Source organism: Lupinus angustifolius, chromosome LG18 (genome assembly GCF_001865875.1).
Source record: "Lupinus angustifolius cultivar Tanjil chromosome LG18, LupAngTanjil_v1.0, whole genome shotgun sequence".
In the NCBI taxonomy this organism is placed as follows: Eukaryota; Viridiplantae; Streptophyta; class Magnoliopsida; order Fabales; family Fabaceae; genus Lupinus; species Lupinus angustifolius.
In genome coordinates, this window is record NC_032026.1 from 15423655 (window position 1) to 15443290 (window position 19636).

Genomic DNA, 19636 nt, shown 5'->3' on the forward strand with positions numbered 1-19636 from the left:
ATATTCGTACACATATGACCAAATTAATTCCACAACTTAAGAAAGATTGGTCAAAATTTGTATTAAGTATTAGTGATTAGTTTAAGGAATACAATGTATATATTATAGCTAAGGAAATACAATGTATAGATCATACAACTTAGGGAATACAATATAGTTAGTGAATTTATTGTCCAATCAATGAATAAAATTTCTATTCTTTTGTTTAGTTTATATATTATTATTTTTTTGTGTATATTGATATCTGGTTTTTTGTTTTTGTCTTATGGTTGTTTTGTAACTCTTTGAAGCTTTGTTTTCTATGTTTGTAAGGTTTTTTTTTGTGATCTTGATATCTCTATCAAAATCGTGTCAAGATCAAGAACAAGATCTTTTTCATATTAATATATTTCAAGATAGTACATATACAATATAACATCTAACAATTAGGCATGTGACTTGTTGGTATACTCATAAATCTTTATATTTTATGATTTGAAAAAAATAATATTATTAAAGTGATTAAAATACTATGATAACAGAAATATATTGCATTAGGTATTTATTAGGAATGTTGTATGGACGAGAAAATAATCATGTCAATTTTCCTTTATTTGTAAAAACATATCTACCAACTTAATATTAGTTTATTATTTAATAGTAGAATTACTCCATTATTAATTAGTAATACTATTTTATTACTGGAAATATTATTATATCTATTATTACAATATTTAATAAAACAAAAAAAAAGGAATGAGAATTCATACCAGCTGGGAACAAGGGCTACCCTAGGCTAGAATGACTAATGGTGTAAATTAAATAATGTGCTTGGTGCATTGTGTTTTTTTGTTTCTACTCTAAAAGCATGAGAGTTGTGTTTTTTTAAAACTCATAAATACATTAACTCAAAAGAAAAAATACATAGTAATTTACTTAATCACGATGTATGCATGAATGAAACATAAGAAAACAAGAGAAGATATTATTGGTAGCCTTAGTGATAAGGAAGAATAGCCTTAGTGATAAGGAAGAATACTTACTGATAAGCTTGTTTTTTGAAAAAAAGATGCTAATGATTACCTCATTTCTCCTATAATTATCTTCTCGTTTTTTTATTTTTTCAAAGAGATAAATATGAATAATTTTTTTAACAAACAACCTTATTATCTAGAACAGTCTTATTTTATTATTATTAATATTTTGTTTTATTTTTTTAATATAGCAAATTGGTAACCTTCTTATCTTTAAATTAAAGTCTCGGTTTTTATTATTTAATAAAGGGATATATATTAATAATTTCCTCACCTTTTTGAAAAAAAAAACTTAATAGTAATTATATGGTAACCTCATTCAATTAATTTATTTATAAAATAATATTTTATTTTTTTGAAAAATTATTCTCTTGAAAAATTAATTTTTTGTTTTTTTGGATCTCACAACATTGGGTGTAACAAATGTGGAAGAAAATGTTTCTAACTAAGAATCAATCAAATGTTAAACAATTGTAATAATATCAAAACACCCAAACAAAAAAAAGAGAACGTGAATGGGTAGAAAGCAATTCATCATGCTCTTTTAATTTTGTGCACCATGTGAATATGAGATGGAAATCAACAATCTAAAAGCATACTATTTATCGCAGGCATTCTTACATATCCATGAAGTATGAGCGATACAAATTGGGCTTTGAACCATTTAGTCACAAAGTAATTCATGGCAGCAAAAATTGTACAAGGCCCATAACTCCTTGAGGTTATTTTGCAATGGTATGCCACTGATAACAATGTGATTGACGCTTGGTATTTCGAGTAAACTTTTAGCTCTTTGTGTGCTTGGATTATTTATAAGGTGACTCGCATCAAGGATCATATAATTCCAAGCTGGATCATCTTCACTCTCATCAAAATAATGGTTCCCATGTAGGGACGCATTATTGTTGCGGATATATCATAAATCGTAAGAAGAAGTTCATATTCCCTAGCTTTAGAAGAAGTTCATATTCCCTAGCTGTAGAAGAAGTTCCATAATGTTCTTTTATCTTGTCAAACAGACCAATAACGTACTATTCTTTGATCCAATGGGGCAACAAGGTTTTAGGGGCTAGAGTTCCTTATGATTGGTGAAATACTAATCTTAGGATCTTAAATCTCATAATTTTCACAATAATATAAAATAAGGGTGTAATGTCATACTTGAATTCATGTTTTCTTATCTACTCATTTGATATATCATTTTCGAGAGAGTTTTGGTATGATGATCTTCCTCAACCAAATCCTTACTTCCTTTTTTTGCCTTCTTTTTCTCTCAGATTGGGAGAAGTGAAAACTATTTGTGATTTAGTGTATTGGGGACCATAACGATTCGTTATGGGTTAACTTAGAGGGTTCTTATTATCCCATATAGACCAACCGTTTGGGTATCCACTCATTAAGCTCATATTTGTTATTAGTTTTAGAAGTCTTATGGGTTTCTAATAATTAGATAATTTGTTTTGTAACCTAAAATAAATAGTTAATATAATTGTATTAAATATATTATGTACATCTTAATTAGAAATTATGAATTTCTAACAGTTACCACCATTGCCCTCCTAATTAGATAGGAATGAAATAGAATAGCAAGAAATCCACAAACTTACATTGTTTTCCTCAAACCCGTATCATTACCCAATATTCCACCTTTTCAATGACAATGCTAAGACAAGAGCCATTTCAACCCTTTCCGCTGATGGGGATACAACATCTTTCCACTTTTACTAGGCAATTGGAATGTAAACTCTGGATCGACTATTCTTATGGAACCATCATTTTGTGGCTCGAAATGACCCAACTATTGAAGAGACTCATCACCAGAGTCATCATCTTCCATGTACTCAATAACACCATTAATATTATTGTTACCCTTAGGTAGATCCTATTTGGGAGGGAGAAATCGAAGAGCCAACACCCTCGTACTCGACTACCTCATCATCATGAAGATCTTTTTGTTTGAATCGATTCCTCTCAATAGATATCAACTCGCATTTGGAGGTCAAATCATTCAAAATATCTCAAATTTCATTTGCACACTTAGGATGTGTTTGCGAGTTAGATTTTAGAAGAGAAAGAAATGAAAGAGAATGTTTGAGACCCATGAGCTACAGTGTTGATATGACTTTAAAGTCTTCTTTTCCATTTCTTCCCCTCCAAAACTCAATTCACAAACATAGCCTTACTCCCCTTTACCTTAAAGGTGTGTCGAGATTTATTATACCATCAATGTTGGATTAATCAACCGCCATCTTCTCACCATCACTACCATAGCCTTTATTCGAATAAGCAACCTTGCAGATACGACTTCTCCCTTACAATTACACTTTCATCTTTGTCTTCAAGTTCTCTTATCCTTTAGGGTAAGAATTGTAGAGCTTTGGAGTGATATTCTTTAAATTATGAGGAACATTATCATCTTCTTTGAGTAGTATTTTTATTGGTTCGTGTTTCACTGTAGAGTTTGACTTGATCAGAGAAGGAGAATCAAAATTATTGATTGTAGAGAAAAGAGGATTAGTTTTATCGTGTTTGATTGCAAAATGATTATGGTTTTGGGGATAGGGATTTGTGAGAAGAGATTGAAGGTAAAGATAGTGGCTATCATTGAGAGTCAATGCTTTGTTATGGCTCTTGCTCCTCATTCCCCAATCCCCATTTCAAAATGTGTTTGTTTTTTTTGTTGGGAAAATGGGACTGGAAGGTATCTTCAAGAAAATGATACAAGTCTAGAAAATATGAGTTTCTCATATTTATATTTTACCCTTTTATCTCATTTTCAACAAGTTTCTTACATTCCAATATCAAGAGCATTTTCTATATTGTTATAAAAATGACCTAAGATTTAAGCAAAAGTATACATGTTCAATAAATATAGTATTTACCTTTGTCCCAACTTTTGCGTGAGATATTCATTGTAGATTTTCAATAGTCTTTTGTTTTTTATATTTCGACCTAGGAACGTTCCTTCTATCATCTTATATTTTGGTTAAATGGGGAAATTATGTGTATTTTTTTATTTAATAATTTAAAGTCAAAGAAAGCGGTTGAAAATATATCATTCTTAAGCTATTGACATCTCACTGGTGATTCATAAATAATATCTTTTTTTGGGGTATAGGCTCAATTGAGATGAATATAGATATCTTATTAGTGTTTGGGAATTTCAAAGAAACCTTGTGCTATTAGAAAATATGTCTAGAGATGCAAATCACTATGGTTCTTACATTTTCATGATTCTCCTTGTGATTTTCATTATTTAATCAAATATCTCATATTAATGCATAAAATAATTTTAATATTTGGTTATGTTTGTTTTGCGATTTTTTGGGATAAATATAATTCGTGAAGTGTAGCAAAATATGATAAGTTTGCATGATGAATGCATTAACATGTGATTATTAAAAAGATATATAATGAAAAATAAAATTTTATTCCCGAGAGGAAAAAATGTATGTCCCTTTATTTCGCAACCCTAAAACCCTAGGCAAAGCCAACAAAATTTATTGCTTTATTATTTTAGCGCAATATTATCAACTTGGGGTAAGATCTTCATGGATGAAATACATTTTATGTCTTTCTCAAATCAAAACACTTCCGTGAAACTTGATCATTCACGTATCAATCAAGTCTTATACATTACCCTTTAATTGATTCCAAATACCCATAGGATGACCTATTGTCCCTCTATGGTATTCATAGAGCATTCAGGTTGAATCTCTCTAGGTATGGAGGTTCCACTTTCTTAAAGGGAAGAAGAGTTATCAAATACCTCTGAAAATATTGTGGAAGTAGCTCGGAGTAAGACAAGGTGATCACATCTTAAAAAAGTTTTCTCTTCCATTTTAAGAGTGCCTTTCATGATTAGTAAGAGGATAATATTGTTGGGGATAATGAGCATATGTAAAATGATGCTTCTGAGGTTTGTTGATGGTTTCACTGTGTGATGTATCTGTGAAGAAGATCTTGCTCTTGACGTTGACGAATTTTGATGAAGACACAAATATCACCAATAAAGAAAAACTATGAAGACCTTGAAGACTTATAAGAAAAACTACTCAAGATCACAGTGTATTAGAGTCTTCTAAGATAAGTACTTATTTCCCTAAGTCTTGTCATTTAGTTTAACAAAATGTTCATAAATAAAATAATTTTGAAAAGTATTTTAACTTGGAATTAAAATGAATTAAATTTTCAAAAAACTAAGTAATATGTTACTTGACCTGAGTAATTGGTTATTGCACCTAAGTACCAGGTTACTAGAACCAAGTAATGGGCTACTAAAATTAAATAATAGGTTACTAGGACTGAGTAACAGATTCTCAAACCGTGTAATAGGTTACCAAACAATTTTTGCATAGAGTAATCGATTACTCATGGGAGTAACCGATTACTCATTTGGGAAAGTGTAACCGGTTACCCATGAAAGTAATCAATTATTGAGAGTTGTTACACCAGATTTTCAAATCAAAACTGAAACAACTTCACCCAAAACGAATAGATGTTACTTTAGTTGACTTCTACCTTCATGTACGGATATGCTGTCTGGTTGGAAGCCTGTTTCAAAATCACTTAGAAATTCAAATTTGTATAACACAATTCACATAACTTTCACACAACTTTCTGAATGCTCTCGCGAGCAACTTGCAAAAAACTATGAATTTATGGAAGTTGTTGTCAAGTGTTTTTCTTCCAAGTTTCATATATTAAAACACTTGAGCATTTGTATTATTCTTTGTCATAGACTTTAAGGATTCAAGTTTATAAGAGTCAAATACTTTCTATAATCTAAGCCCTAGAATCATTCTTCACTTGTATAAATTTATTGTATACGCTTTTCACCATAGAGTGTTGTAGAAAATGGAAAGAGAGACTTAGAAGATGTGTTCTTCTAAGTAGGTGAGATTGTGGTGAGTCTTTTATGGAAACAGAATCTCGGGGTGAGATTAGTAATAGATCAAAACATCAAATCAATAAATATTTTGAACTTACAAGGACTAGACGTAACTTTTAAGTGGACAAGAATGTAAACTAGTATAAAAACCGGTGTATTTCTTTCTTCCCTATTCATTTCTGCATTTTTATTTCTTCAACTTACATTATCTGCTCCAATGCTCTAATCATTTTTAAAGTTCTGACATTGTACATGAAAACTAATTCGCCCTTCTTACTTTGTCATCTTATACTTTCAGTATCAACTTCCATATATTTGCATGTGACTTCATCTTGGGTTACCTCTTGAGTTGGGGTTTTCACATTCTCTACTCCTTGTATGTTTTGAGTTTTAGAACTTGACAAAAATACCCAATGATTTGGAAATAAAAAATAACAACTTTATTATAATTAAAATTATATTCGTCACCCTTTGATGATGAGATGTGGTAACAAATATAACGTTGTACTTCATTCTCTTGAAATAAGTAAGCACATAATGAAAAATGTTGGGACCATTCACTAAACCCCAAAAAAATCTTTAAAGAATAAAAGTGAATGCGATCATTATCTTGCTTTCTTCCTCATCAAGTTAAGATGGGGTAAAAAACATAGAGTTATACTTCATTCTCTTAAAGTGAGGATAATGTATTATAATTAGGCATTGTTTCTTATCTTCAAATCTTAAAAATAAAATTACTCCAACAAACAAAAATATATTAAAAATAAAATCATCCCAACGTAGGAGTAAAATATATTCTTATCAAACATCAAAATAAGAATATATTTTTTATCCCTTACAATAATAAAATATAAAATAATAATAAATATGTAAGCAAGCCTATAGTATAAAATAATCATACAATTTATGAGGATATCATCTTAGTATGGGCAGGTAGAAATTTAATATATTCTTTGATTTATAATTGACTCTCGAATTTAAATCTCTAATTAAAAGAATACACTCCAAACTAGCATGTAAAATAGAGTTTTTTTTATATTGAACGAAAAAAACATAGTGAAAACTCCAATAATTTGCATATCCAGTTTTCGACAGAAAATTCGTGGTAGAGGGGAATTACCTTATTTACAAAATCAGTGTTATCTTTCTGCAACGTAGTATTTTTAGTTTGGGTTTGCTATTTTTGTTTCTGAAATTGAAGAGCTTGCTTTTAACTAGTTGTATGCTCTTTCATTTTTAGCAACAAGCTGAGTCTCCACAACCAGTGTATTTGAAGAGTACAACACTTGCTATTCAATAGTCTCCAAAATAGATGCTCTAGATAGGCTTCAGCACTTAGTTACCTATTAAAAGTTATACTCATGTATCAAAGCATGGTAAAGTAATTCTACATTTCAATACTAAACCAAACTTCTCAAAGTAGATAAACTCACATGTTATGCATATCCATCCATTGTTGTGAAGTGTCGTTGCCCCGAAAAGAATCTAAGGCCATAAAGTTAATGAGAGAAATTATTGATAAGTAAAGTTAATACACTCACATGATACTAAAGAATCTATGCTATGAAATTATTTTTCAATCTGTCATCGAAAGATAATCTGAAAAGCTATATAGACCTTTAAAATTATTTATTCACATTTCATATTTTAACTAAATAATCTAATCATTGTCTTAGATTTTTATTTTACCAAAAAGAAATACTAATAAGCAAATGAAAATACCACATACATCATATACTTTAATGGTGAATTCTAGGAGAAATGTGAGCCCTCAATGGATTTTTCATCACAACGGTGAATTCTTGTTTTTCTGACAAATCAACATCACCTCCTGTAGGAACCTTCCAATCAAAGTTCCAAACCAAATTAGCCAGAAAGTACTCCAAATGAAGCAATGCTAAATTATAGCCAGGACAAATCCTCCTCCCCGCTCCAAATGGCATCATCTTTATCTCTTTAGTTCCTGTTATATCAAACGCTTCAACTTCACTACAATCCTCATTCAAGAACCTCTCAGGCTTGAATGCCATAGGATCCTCCCACACCTGAGGGTCCCATCCAATTTCAGCCACCATGAAATTTATTGTTCCTTTCTTGGGCACCAAGTAGCCATTGAAAACCAAATCCTCACTCACAGCATGCGGCAGTACAAAGTGCCCCGGGGGGTGGCGCCTCAGTGCTTCCAAAATCACAGCCTTCAGATAAGGCAATTTCTCCAAGTCTTCTTCATTGATCACTTCTTTTTCTTTTTTACCATTGTCTTTCACTTCTATGATTTTTTCAATTTCCTCCACGAGCCTTTGTTGCACTTGTTGGTACTTCACCAAATTTGCCATGATCCACTGCAGCGCGGTGGACGTTGTATCTGTGCCTGCAGGGAGATCCAAAAAAATTATGTATTATAATAAACATGGTTAATGTACTTTATACACATAAATGGACATGCACCAAAATAGTATAAACATCTTAGTCATAACGACTCAATGGAATCTACGACTATGATTAATGAGGTCATGGGTTCGAGTTATGAAAAACTCCTTATAAGGGAATAAAATATTATAGTAGTATTTAAACTTGAAGGTTGACACACTCAATAGATTCATGGGTCAGGGTCGCTTCTAACAGAAGTGTTATTCTATGTTGATACCACTAAACTAGAACCTTTTCGCTTGCCTGAAGTAAGGCTAAATATATGGACACTCCCCAACACTCCACTAGGTAGGAACCTAGTAGATTAAGGAGTCTTATATTTTATATGGACAACCTTTTCCTACTTCTTACATAAAAATGTTGCATATATTTTAAGTACCTGCAGTGAGAAACTCTGAGCATAGTGTCACCATTTCACCTTCATCCAAATTGCGTTGCCCCTCTTCTGGTAACTTCAGATCCAATAAAGTATCCACATATGCAGGAGGGTTATTATTGGAATTTAACAATCCACTTTCCTTTGCTTTCTTCCTCTCTATAATAAGCGGAATCAAAACCTCTTCTTGATTCCGCCGAAGTTTCAAGAACTCCCGCCAACGTTTTTGGAACAAAAACTTCGTAACTTTAGGCCAGAAATTTAGTACATTGAATCTATTGATTCCAAGAAGCAAACCACATTGTACACGCTCGACATCATTGAGTTTCTCGTCATCAACTCGTTGACCAAAACACATGAAGACAAGCAATGAGAACATGGCAAATTGAAAATGGTCCTTGACTTTCACAGAGTCATTGGATTTTGAATCAGAATGGAGACGGTTGAGAAGGACATCAAGGACCCAATTGCGGGTTTGGGTGAAGGATTTGACTCGGGTAGGGTGGAGCATCTCAGCAGCAAGGTTGCGACGAAGGACACGCCATGTGGGGCCGTAGGAGGCGGAAGAGATGTTGTGTTGGTTGCTAGATGTGATTTTGTTGACAGGGAGGGATCTGGGACGGTGTGCGAAGAGAGAGCCATTTTGGATTAATGCCTGCAACCAGTTTTGATTAATATTTGATGAAAAAGAATAATTATAAAGTACAAAGTTAAATTAGAAATCATGGACACATATTTGACAAAATGTAAAATGTAGATTTAGTTTATAAAACCTTACATGAAGATATTTATCATGAAATGGAAAATATCTTTAAATATTTAGGTTAACCATTTTTTGTTTTATTAATTTCAAAAAGCTACTTTAAGTTTTGTGATTAACATGCTCCCACGTTAACTTGATGAATTTTGATGTTAACGCATAAACAAAGAGAAATCTAAAAAAAGTTCTTATACTAATGCAATATAACCTTAAATATTACTCATACTTATGGTAATATTTTTTAACTTTTTTCTCATATTAATTGGCACTTTAAAAATTAATATGTAATAATTATTATTTACTTCATTTTTTGTCATTCAATTAAATAAAGTAGGATAATAATGAGTACCAGTTCCTAAGGATAATTTAGTCATAATATGTTCTTATATTGATAAGCAACATATTTATGATGGCCTTAATCTATATATTATGCTAAAGTGGCAGTGAGGCGATGAAAAATAAAATATACTAATTTTTAAAAAATATACTAATTTGTTTAAAAAATATTAATTTATTGACATTTGAATTTTTTTAGATTAAATATCCTAACTTCATACTTGAAATTCTTGATTTTTTGGTACTACTAAGATATTTAGTTACTTTTTCAATAAGAAACTAATCCATTTTAGAATGTATGATTGTTCTTTTCAACAAATGTTACTCCAAAAATCGAATTCTTAACTATTTAGTCTTTCTAGAAATCTAACATGACCTTATATTACTATATCAATGTTTTGTTGGTTGAAAGTAGTGGTTTAAATTGTGGTTCACATTTTTACAAAAATAAAATAAAATTTTGTGTCATAAATTGCAAAATAAATGGAGAATAATCAAATGTAGCTTATGCAATTATAAATACTACATAGTTGTACTCCAAGTATGAAATTATAATAGTAGGGATTTTTTGTCATCGTTACAATTATAGAAACTAGAAAGCATTTTGCAACCATGGCCATGGTGTGAATAGTTAGTCTGCCTAATTTAGTTGCTGAGAAATAAAAAAATAGTTTGATCTATAAATCCTAACCCGTATTTAAGAAAATTTTAATTTCTGAATGCTATTTGATTTTTTTGTTTCATTTATTAGTGCCGTGACGTGGTCGGTATTTAGTAAAAAATTAGAAAATTATGAAAGTAATCATTTAAAAGAAAATTGTATACATCGATAATACACTATCATTATATCATTAAGTATTTATATTTATTATAGTTGATTCTTCATAGAAACTAACCCAAATGAATGATAAAAGATATCTATATCTATACTATATATACTATATATAAAGACAAACATAGTATTCACCATGGTGTAATTTCTACTTCCTGTTTTGCCCTTAACATTATTTAATATTTACAAAAAAAACTTATAATCATAATTAACCTCCATCAACACATTAATTAACATCATTTTTTTCAAATTAAATTGAACATTATCCTTAATACAAAAAAATTATTATTAAATGTACATCGAACACCATAAATATATTCTAATTCTACAAATAAAAATAAAATATATAAAAATTGATTATGTAATACCATGTAATATTGTCCAACAGACACAAAGTGCCTACACGCTTGTAATAATTATGTATAAATCTTTATAGATGTTACAATCATATTTAAATATAATAAAGTTAATCACAACCTAATTTTAATTCTATTAGATACCAGAAGATGCTAAAATCTCATTCCTAATTTTTTTGGGTACACAAATCTGGATTAGACGTAAAGGTTATATTGAGCATATATCACCTATTCTTATTTCTATCCATATTCCATCTTGTGTCTAATAAAAAATTACAAGTTAATTAAAATGAGAAAATCTTAAAAAATACAAAATATCATTTATATATGATTTAAATAAAGTTGATTCGCTATCGATATAATTATTTTGGGAGTAAAGATCCTATTATATGTTTGACAATCAAAATTAAACATTATTCGTAAAATATGTGTGATATGAATCAATGATATGAATAAGCGAAGGTATAGATAACATAGTAATCTACTACTTACTTGGTGGGCGAGAGAGCGGTCGGCGATGAAGATGGATGGGCGAGAACCGATGCGGAGGGTGACCATGGGACCATACTTGGCGTGGAGAGTTCTGAGTGTTGGTTCTATCTCTGAAAATGATTTAGTGAGCCATTTGATTGGGGTTATGATAGGTATGTGAGGAGGGCCAGGAGGAATTGGGTTTGTGATTTTGGTTTTGGTGGATGATTGAAGAAGAGAAAACAAGGCTCTGATGAGAAAGACAAGACTAAGAGAGACAAGGGTTATGAACCAAATCTCCATTTCATAGATTGAGAAGGGTGTGATGAAATTTCTATGTAGAAACTGGTTATATTATTATAGGAGATGGAAAACAAAAATATATGGATATGGACAAAGTATTATCTAACTGGTCTTCTTTTGGGTGTAATGATTTTGATAAGATATTATCGCCTGTACTAAAAGAATCTGTATCTTTATTTAATTAAATTTTACTAAATAATGTAAAGATATTATTTAATATTTTAAGTTTTCTTCTTGGTTAAGTAATATTTTTTAATCGGAAGAGATAGAAATGTGACAGTCTCTTTTCTTGATTGGGTACATATTATTTTCCATTATAAAAAGCTAACAGAATATGAACGGTTCAACTATTTTATAGTGTGGATATGACCTAAATAGCTTATTTTATTTTGTGAAGCATGTCCAAAATGAGAAAAACATGTAAGCATGGTTTTATAGATTTTTAGGTGCCACTGTACTATTCATATCTATTTTTTTTATCATTCATATCTATTTGTTTTTTCTATTATTGTATTTTGAAAAGTGCGTTCCAATGTGTAAATGAATCAAATCCACCTTTGGCATTACCCCTGTGGTAAGTAGCACATCCCTTTTCTTATTTCCATTTCTCTACTTTTTTTCATTCGGTATAATATCTTTACTTTTACCATTTTCTTTGATGCGTGTTTTTTCAGTGTGCTTTAATGCTTTGATATATTTGGGATACAGAAGAGGCATGTTAGATGAATACTTGAATTTCTAATTGTTTCAAAACTATGCAAGAATTGGATTAGTGCAAAAGTAGTGTTGCTTACTCTGCTTTGATTGATGATCTTTTTATATCATGTTTCAATTGTACCTCTTCTTGGTGTTACTATACAGGATAACTCCAATGCCGACATTAAAAATAAAATCAGGTCTAATTCTATTCCAACAAATTAAAAATAAAATCAGTTCAAAACCACCATATTAAATCAACAAGATAGTGATTTAGTTGTATCAAGTATCGCTAGTTATCCAAGATAAACAAAAAGTCTAGAGTTCAATTCCTGTGAATAATATTTGTTGATAGAGATAAATACGCATCCCAAAAGAGATTAGTTTTTAAAGTGTGGAAAATCCCAAAAACAAAATTAAACCACATTTTTTCAATTCAATTCAATTATATCCATTTTGAGGTTAAACTTTAATTCACTTATACCTATAAATCCAACAACTACTGACTATAAAAATGTTTAAACAATAATAATAAACTAGTGAATAATAGTGTAAGCCACTATTGAAATATGAGTAAGGATCATCTTCATTATCGGAGAGGTAATTGCCACACAATAACATATAAAAGATAATGTGTGTCACCTTTTATACTTTTGTTTATTATGAATTCACATTTTTAAGAAATGAATTCACATTTTTATCTTTTCAAAATATCCATAAATTTATTAATTATTGTGACATTTACTTAAGAATTGAGTTTGTGCAAGAAGAAAATGATAACTTTACTTAGAAGGTGCAGTCAAAGACATTTATTATGTCATTGGTGTAATTTTTCCAGTTTTTACTCAATTGGTATAGAAAATGGAAAAGTTGTGGCTGGAAGGAACGATTTTTTTTTTTTAATTTTCTATACGCAATTTACAAGTTTTGTTATAATAGGGCCTCATAGGAACGATTTCAATTATTTTTTAGTAATGCTTTGTATACACGATTTAATTTTTTTTCTTTTCAACAGAATCGTGTTTATAAGCCACAATTCCCTGTTTTTTTTTTACTAAATCGTGGACTGAATGCACCATTTCAATTATTTTTTAGTCATGCTTTGTATACCCGATTTAAACATTTTTTATTCTTTTCAACAGAATCGTGTTTATAAGCCACAATTCCTTGATATTTTTTACTAAATCGTGGACTGAATGCACGATTTCCTTTATGCGCACACAATCGTGGACTAGAATTAAAAATATTTCATACTAATAACACACAAATTTACTATTAAACAATTATTTTAAAAATGATACATTTATTCTATGAAAATTGTAATATATTGTCTTAATTTATTACAACCCCAATTATTATTGTTGACGTGTATGTCATAAATTATATAACAAAGTTATCATAAACTACGTAACAAGCTACTAAAAAACGTATAATCGATTACTACAGGACTGTATCTGATGACACAACCTTTAGAATACTATTTTCCAAAGAGAAATGCTATTTCCTCTGAATTCAATTTACGAAATTTCCTCCCAAAGCATCTTTTATAATACAAGTGGTAATTATTATCTCTTTAATGCAATAAATGAGTCCAACCTTTTGGATTTGTTTCAAGATTCTAAGATTAGCCTTTCTTTCTATTAATTACTAAACGTTGTATTAGATAAACTTCTCATTCAGATCTCATTTTTTTCCCATGTTACATTTCAATTCTAAGTGTCACTCTCATTTATAGTTGTAGAGGTATTTCTCAATTTTGTTTAATATTTTTATGGTTCTTCACATGCTCTTAATTGTTGTTGTACATTTTACTCTTTATTTATTAATTAGTAATTCTTTATAACACATGGAGGTGATAAATAATATATAGTAAAAGAAAATGAGAGCAACATAAAAGGAGACATGATCAATATAGTTTTAATACAAAATGTAACACCATTCCAAACTACTAGCTTGAAATTATCTTCAATCAAATATTTCTACCTAATACTTAAATCCATTAACAATAATTTAAGAGTGACTCATTACAATTTCAATAAACACAAATACAATCAAGTTCATCTTTAAGAGAGCTACAATAACAAAATGTCATAGAATTGTAAATCTTAACGTATGTTAAATGTTTCCCATCTTCAATAGTCAACTGCAGATGATTGTTTTTAGAAAAATCTGCACATGTAATTATAAGAATAAATTATCTTCAATCAAATATTTCTACCTAATACTTAAATCCATTAACAATAATTTAAGAGTGACTCATTACAATTTCAATAAACACAAATACAATCAAGTTCATCTTTAAGAGAGCTACAATAACAAAATGTCATAGAATTGTAAATCTTAACGTATGTTAAATGTTTCCCATCTTCAATAGTCAACTGCAGATGATTGTTTTTAGAAAAATCTGCACATGTAATTATAAGAATAAATTATCTTCAATCAAATATTTCTACCTAATACTTAAATCCATTAACAATAATTTAAGAGTGACTCATTACAATTTCAATAAACACAAATACAATCAAGTTCATCTTTAAGAGAGCTACAATAACAAAATGTCATAGAATTGTAAATCTTAACGTATGTTAAATGTTTCCCATCTTCAATAGTCAACTGCAGATGATTGTTTTTAGAAAAATCTGCACATGTAATTATAAGAATAACAATGTAAGTAATATATTATTAATCATTAATATATATAAAATAAATACCATTTCACTGCTCACGTTGTTTAGTGATTAAGATCAAAGTTTTTGTCACCTGTAGTTATTGCCCAATGTTCTTGTCGGTCCTATTATAACAAATTCCAAATCAATAAAGGAATTAGTAATCATAGGAACAAATCAATTAAACAAAAGTAAACAAATTCTTAATGCTAATATGATGAACCTGCGATTTCCGAATAAATGTGAAATTAATATTGAGTTGTCACGTAATGAGTCGGATAAGTCTATTAATAAATCAATATATTGTTAACAAGGGAAATAAAGTATTCTTAATTCATATCAAAGTGAGTAAATATAGATTAATCAATTTTTCATAAATACCATTTCACTAGTCATATTTAGGTTTGGTGGATTTATGTGACCTTCTCTCATGCCTTGTTTTTCTGCATGTACCTTAAACTTCATGTTATACAAATAAATTATTGTATATTATAATAAATAAAATATGAAAAAAATAATTATTTACCTCTTTATTCTTCTTCTTTGTCTTTATTATTTTTTCAACTTTAGACTCCTTTTTCTTGGACGGTGGATGACCTTTGCTTCGCACTTGTAAGGGAGATAGTAATTATTCACTTGATTTAGTTGCATGGTCAATGCTTGGCAGTGTAGTGGTCTTCTTACTAATATCCAAGTCTATATCATTGAACCTTTCCTTTGCTTTATCTACCAATTCCATAAAAAAAATCATATTTTTCTCTTGAATTGGCCATATGTGCGACCTCATAAAAGTTAGCACACAACTTATCAAATTGTATGAGTTGCTCATCAATCTTCAAATCATCATAACAATTCAGTACATAGTAGTGACTATGCTTTATATCCTTTCTCCATCTAGTTAGAATGTAGTGAGAAGGAATCTCTTTTACATTCTTTTCAATTAAAATCTTTGTCATATGCCTACAAATTATTCCCCTGAATTCAAATAAATAACAAGAGCATCTAATATCACTCTCTGTATCATTATATTGCACTGTGTATGCAAACCTTTTCTCAGGGCATCCGTCCTTACTCTCCCTAATATCAATGACATCAAATATGGATATTGGACCATTGACTCTAACCAATGTGAAATTGCAAAAAAGCATACCTCGTAGCTCATCTTGAAACAACTTGAAACAACTTGAAAATTACATTGGTGTAAGTATCTTGGAATTGCTTTTCAAAGTGGAAACTTGTTATCAATTGAAAAGATGAATTAAGAGACTCAAAATCAACTTTATTTTCCTTCTCTATCTTACTTTTCAATGCACTGTCATATTGCTCAACAAATTGCCTCAATGAAGTTTTGGAGTTAACATAATCATCAAAAAAAGCATTCATGCTTTCACTTCTTTGGCTCGTAGACATTCCCGCCCAATATATTGATTTAACGTATATTGTTACCCAACGACCACGATAAATAAATAAGGAGCATAACCATTCATTATTTTGAAGACCATAATATGTAATCATGTTATGCCAATCATCTACAAAGCCTTTTATTTCCGTTGAATCATAGACAAGAGTTTTTAAAGTTTTCTTGATTTCTTTATATTGAGTCAAACTACCTAATTTTTCAGGAACTTTCTTCATAATATGCCAAAGGCAAAAGCGATGATGAGATTCGGGAAATACCTCTGCCACTCCTGCTTGGATAGATCGACATTGATATGTAATTATTGCTTTTGGAGCTCGACTCCACATGCATTCCAACCATGATTTGAATAACCATACATATGTCTCTTTGTCCTCCCTTGATAGAAAGCCACATCCAAATAAGATAGATTGTCCATGATGGTTCACTACAACAAAAGGAGAAAATGGCATTTATATCTATTAGTTAAATAAGTACTATTAAATGATACAACATCTCCAAATGAATCATAAGCTGCCCTAGACCTTGCATCTGCCCAAAAAACATTTCGTAAACGACCATCATCATCCATATCAGTAACATAGAAAAAAATTGAATTTCTTCGTTGCATACGAGTGAAGTAGTTACGAAGTGCCTCAGCGTCCCCTACTCCAAGTCTTAATTGCCTCAACTTTGCAATGTAATTTCGACAATCTTTCTCACCAAATTGTAGGTTCTCATACCCTTTAGCTTCAACCACTAATGAATGGAAATTTTTGTTTAATGGAATTCCTGCACAATCATTTAATTCAAGTCTTCTTTTTGAATAAGAATCCATTTTATTATGAGACCTTTGATATCTAGACTTTGTTTGACTTAAAGCATGATTATGATCTAGATGAACGTAATAAATAGTACACTCTCCACTACTATGAACAATCACAGAAATTTTTGCTTGACACTCAGTTTGGTTGACAATCTCACCTTAGAAGAATTTGCCTGACATACATATTTACCTCCTCTTGAACATGCAAGTGTATAATATTTGATTTCACCCTTTGTTTTTGTGCTAATTTTACGAATCCCAAATCCAACTTCATAAGCATTCTTGTTGTAAAAAGTGTGAAGTTTCTCTTCAGAATCTAATATCATCCCCGCCTGCGGAATCTGCTAATTGAATCCAACATCAACATTTTCATTTTCTTCTACGACTATATTATTTATCACTTCCATACCTTAACCATGACAACCATAATAAGGTAGTTTAGTTAAAACTTCAATTTTATAAAGAATTATTGTTGATAAATTTCACCATATATAATAAATAAATAAAGGAATGAAAGTGCAACAACAATTAAGAGAATGTAATGAACCATAAAAATATTAAACAAAATTGAGAAATACCTCTACAACTATAATGAGAGTGACAACTTCTTAAAATTGAAATATAACTTGCGCAAATTGTTTTTTGAGATGTGAATGAGAAATTTATCTCTGTAACGTTTAGCAATTAATAGACTGAAAGGGTAATTTTGGAACCTTGAAAAAAAAAACCCAAAAGGTTGCACTCATTTAATGCAATAAAGAGACAATAATTACCATTTGTACTGTAAAAGATGCTTTCGGAGAAAATATCATATGTTGAATCCGGAGGAAATATCATTTCTCCTTTTCAAATTAAACTCAACCATGATGTTTTCAAATGTTACAAAGTGTTCGTTAGAACCTTGAAATCCTATATGCACTCTATATACCTTTCTAACACCAGAAAAGAAATAATAACTTTTAAATATCAAAATCACAAGTTTTTAGAGAATATTTTATACTTAGAAGGAGAGTCGTTGGGAATGCTTGAAATATATTATTGTATTAGTCCCATATTATCTAGTATTGAAATAGAGTATTTGGGATACTCTAGAAAGGATACATGGAGCCAAAGAAGTACAAAGGTCTACAACAAATAGTGAAACATCAACATCCAAGCAAAAATCTACATGCTCAATATGCAGAAATCCAGATCATCTAAAATGTGCGTGTTCAGCCCTACAAAAGCATCATACTTTCAAAAGAAAGAAGGACAAGAAGCGTAGAAGAACAAATGTTATATCAGAAGATAAAGATGGTGGTTCAAATGTTAAAGATGATGGTTCAAATGCAGAACTCAGAACTAAGGAGCAATCACATATTTCATTGATGGCTTCACACAATTCAAATGACGAATATGAGGTTAGTAACTCTGAACCAAATGATACTTTTTCATATGATGAGTTACAAAATGCTTTCAATGATTTACATCAAGAATATGTTAAGCTTTACAAACTTTTTCTAAAACAGAAAAATGAAATTTTTATTTTGGAAACAAAGTTCTAAAGAAAGATATTGAAAACCCCACTTCTTCCTCATGTCAAAAATGTGTCGCTCTTGAAACTAAAGTTTCAACATTAAGTCTTGAACTTAATAAACTCAACAAGAGCAGTCACAATTTAGAAAAGATCATAAAAATTCGAAGACATTCAACAAACCGTAGAGGTCTTGGCTATGCAAATAGTCGTGTGGCTAAAAATGAGAATGTCTTAGGAAAGACAATCGTAGGAAGCACTGTAGAGTTTTATAAAGAAAGTGTCCATATTAATCCTATTTTTAAAATAAAATCTTGGACACATAAACATTTACCTACTTGTTCTTACTGTGACAAAATTGGTCACACATCTAACACTTGTTATATTAGAAAATATGGTGTGTCATCTGGTCAATACAAATGGATAGAAAAAGGTACTAACCCCGCAGGACCCAAATCACAATGGGTACCTAGAAAATCTTTTTAATTTGTTTTGTAGGAAAATTTGAGAGCCGTCTGCAATTTATGGTACTTGGATAGCGGCTGCTCAAAACACATGACATGCGATAAAAGTAAATTCTTTTTCCTGACTCCAAGGGACAAAGGATATGTTACATATGGTGATAACAACAAGGGAAATTTTTTTGGAGTTGGTAGAATTGGAAAGCCACCCTCAACAACTATAGAAGGTGTACTATATGTTAAAGGACTCACGCACAACCTTCTGAGCATAAGTCAATTATGTGACAAAGGCTTTCATGTGGCATTCTAC

General features: G+C 30.2%; 1 protein-coding gene across 2 annotated transcripts; it reads right to left on the reverse strand.

Moving 5' to 3' along the window:
• LOC109333222 (cytochrome P450 89A2-like) lies at positions 6959-11867 on the reverse strand. Of its 2 annotated transcripts, XR_002105989.1 has the most exons (5): positions 11487-11867; positions 8714-9365; positions 7634-8275; positions 7338-7389; positions 6959-7247 (listed from the first exon to the last, which is right to left on the reverse strand). XR_002105989.1 is itself a non-coding variant. In XM_019568581.1 (3 exons), the coding sequence occupies exons 1-3, from the start codon at positions 11766-11768 to the stop codon at positions 7644-7646; spliced, it is 1566 nt and encodes a 521-aa protein (XP_019424126.1). In that variant the 5' UTR covers positions 11769-11867; the 3' UTR covers positions 7566-7643. The 2 variants fall into 2 exon arrangements, 1 of the variants encoding a protein (XP_019424126.1); XM_019568581.1 differs by lacking the exons at positions 6959-7247; positions 7338-7389 and having other exon boundaries at positions 7566-8275.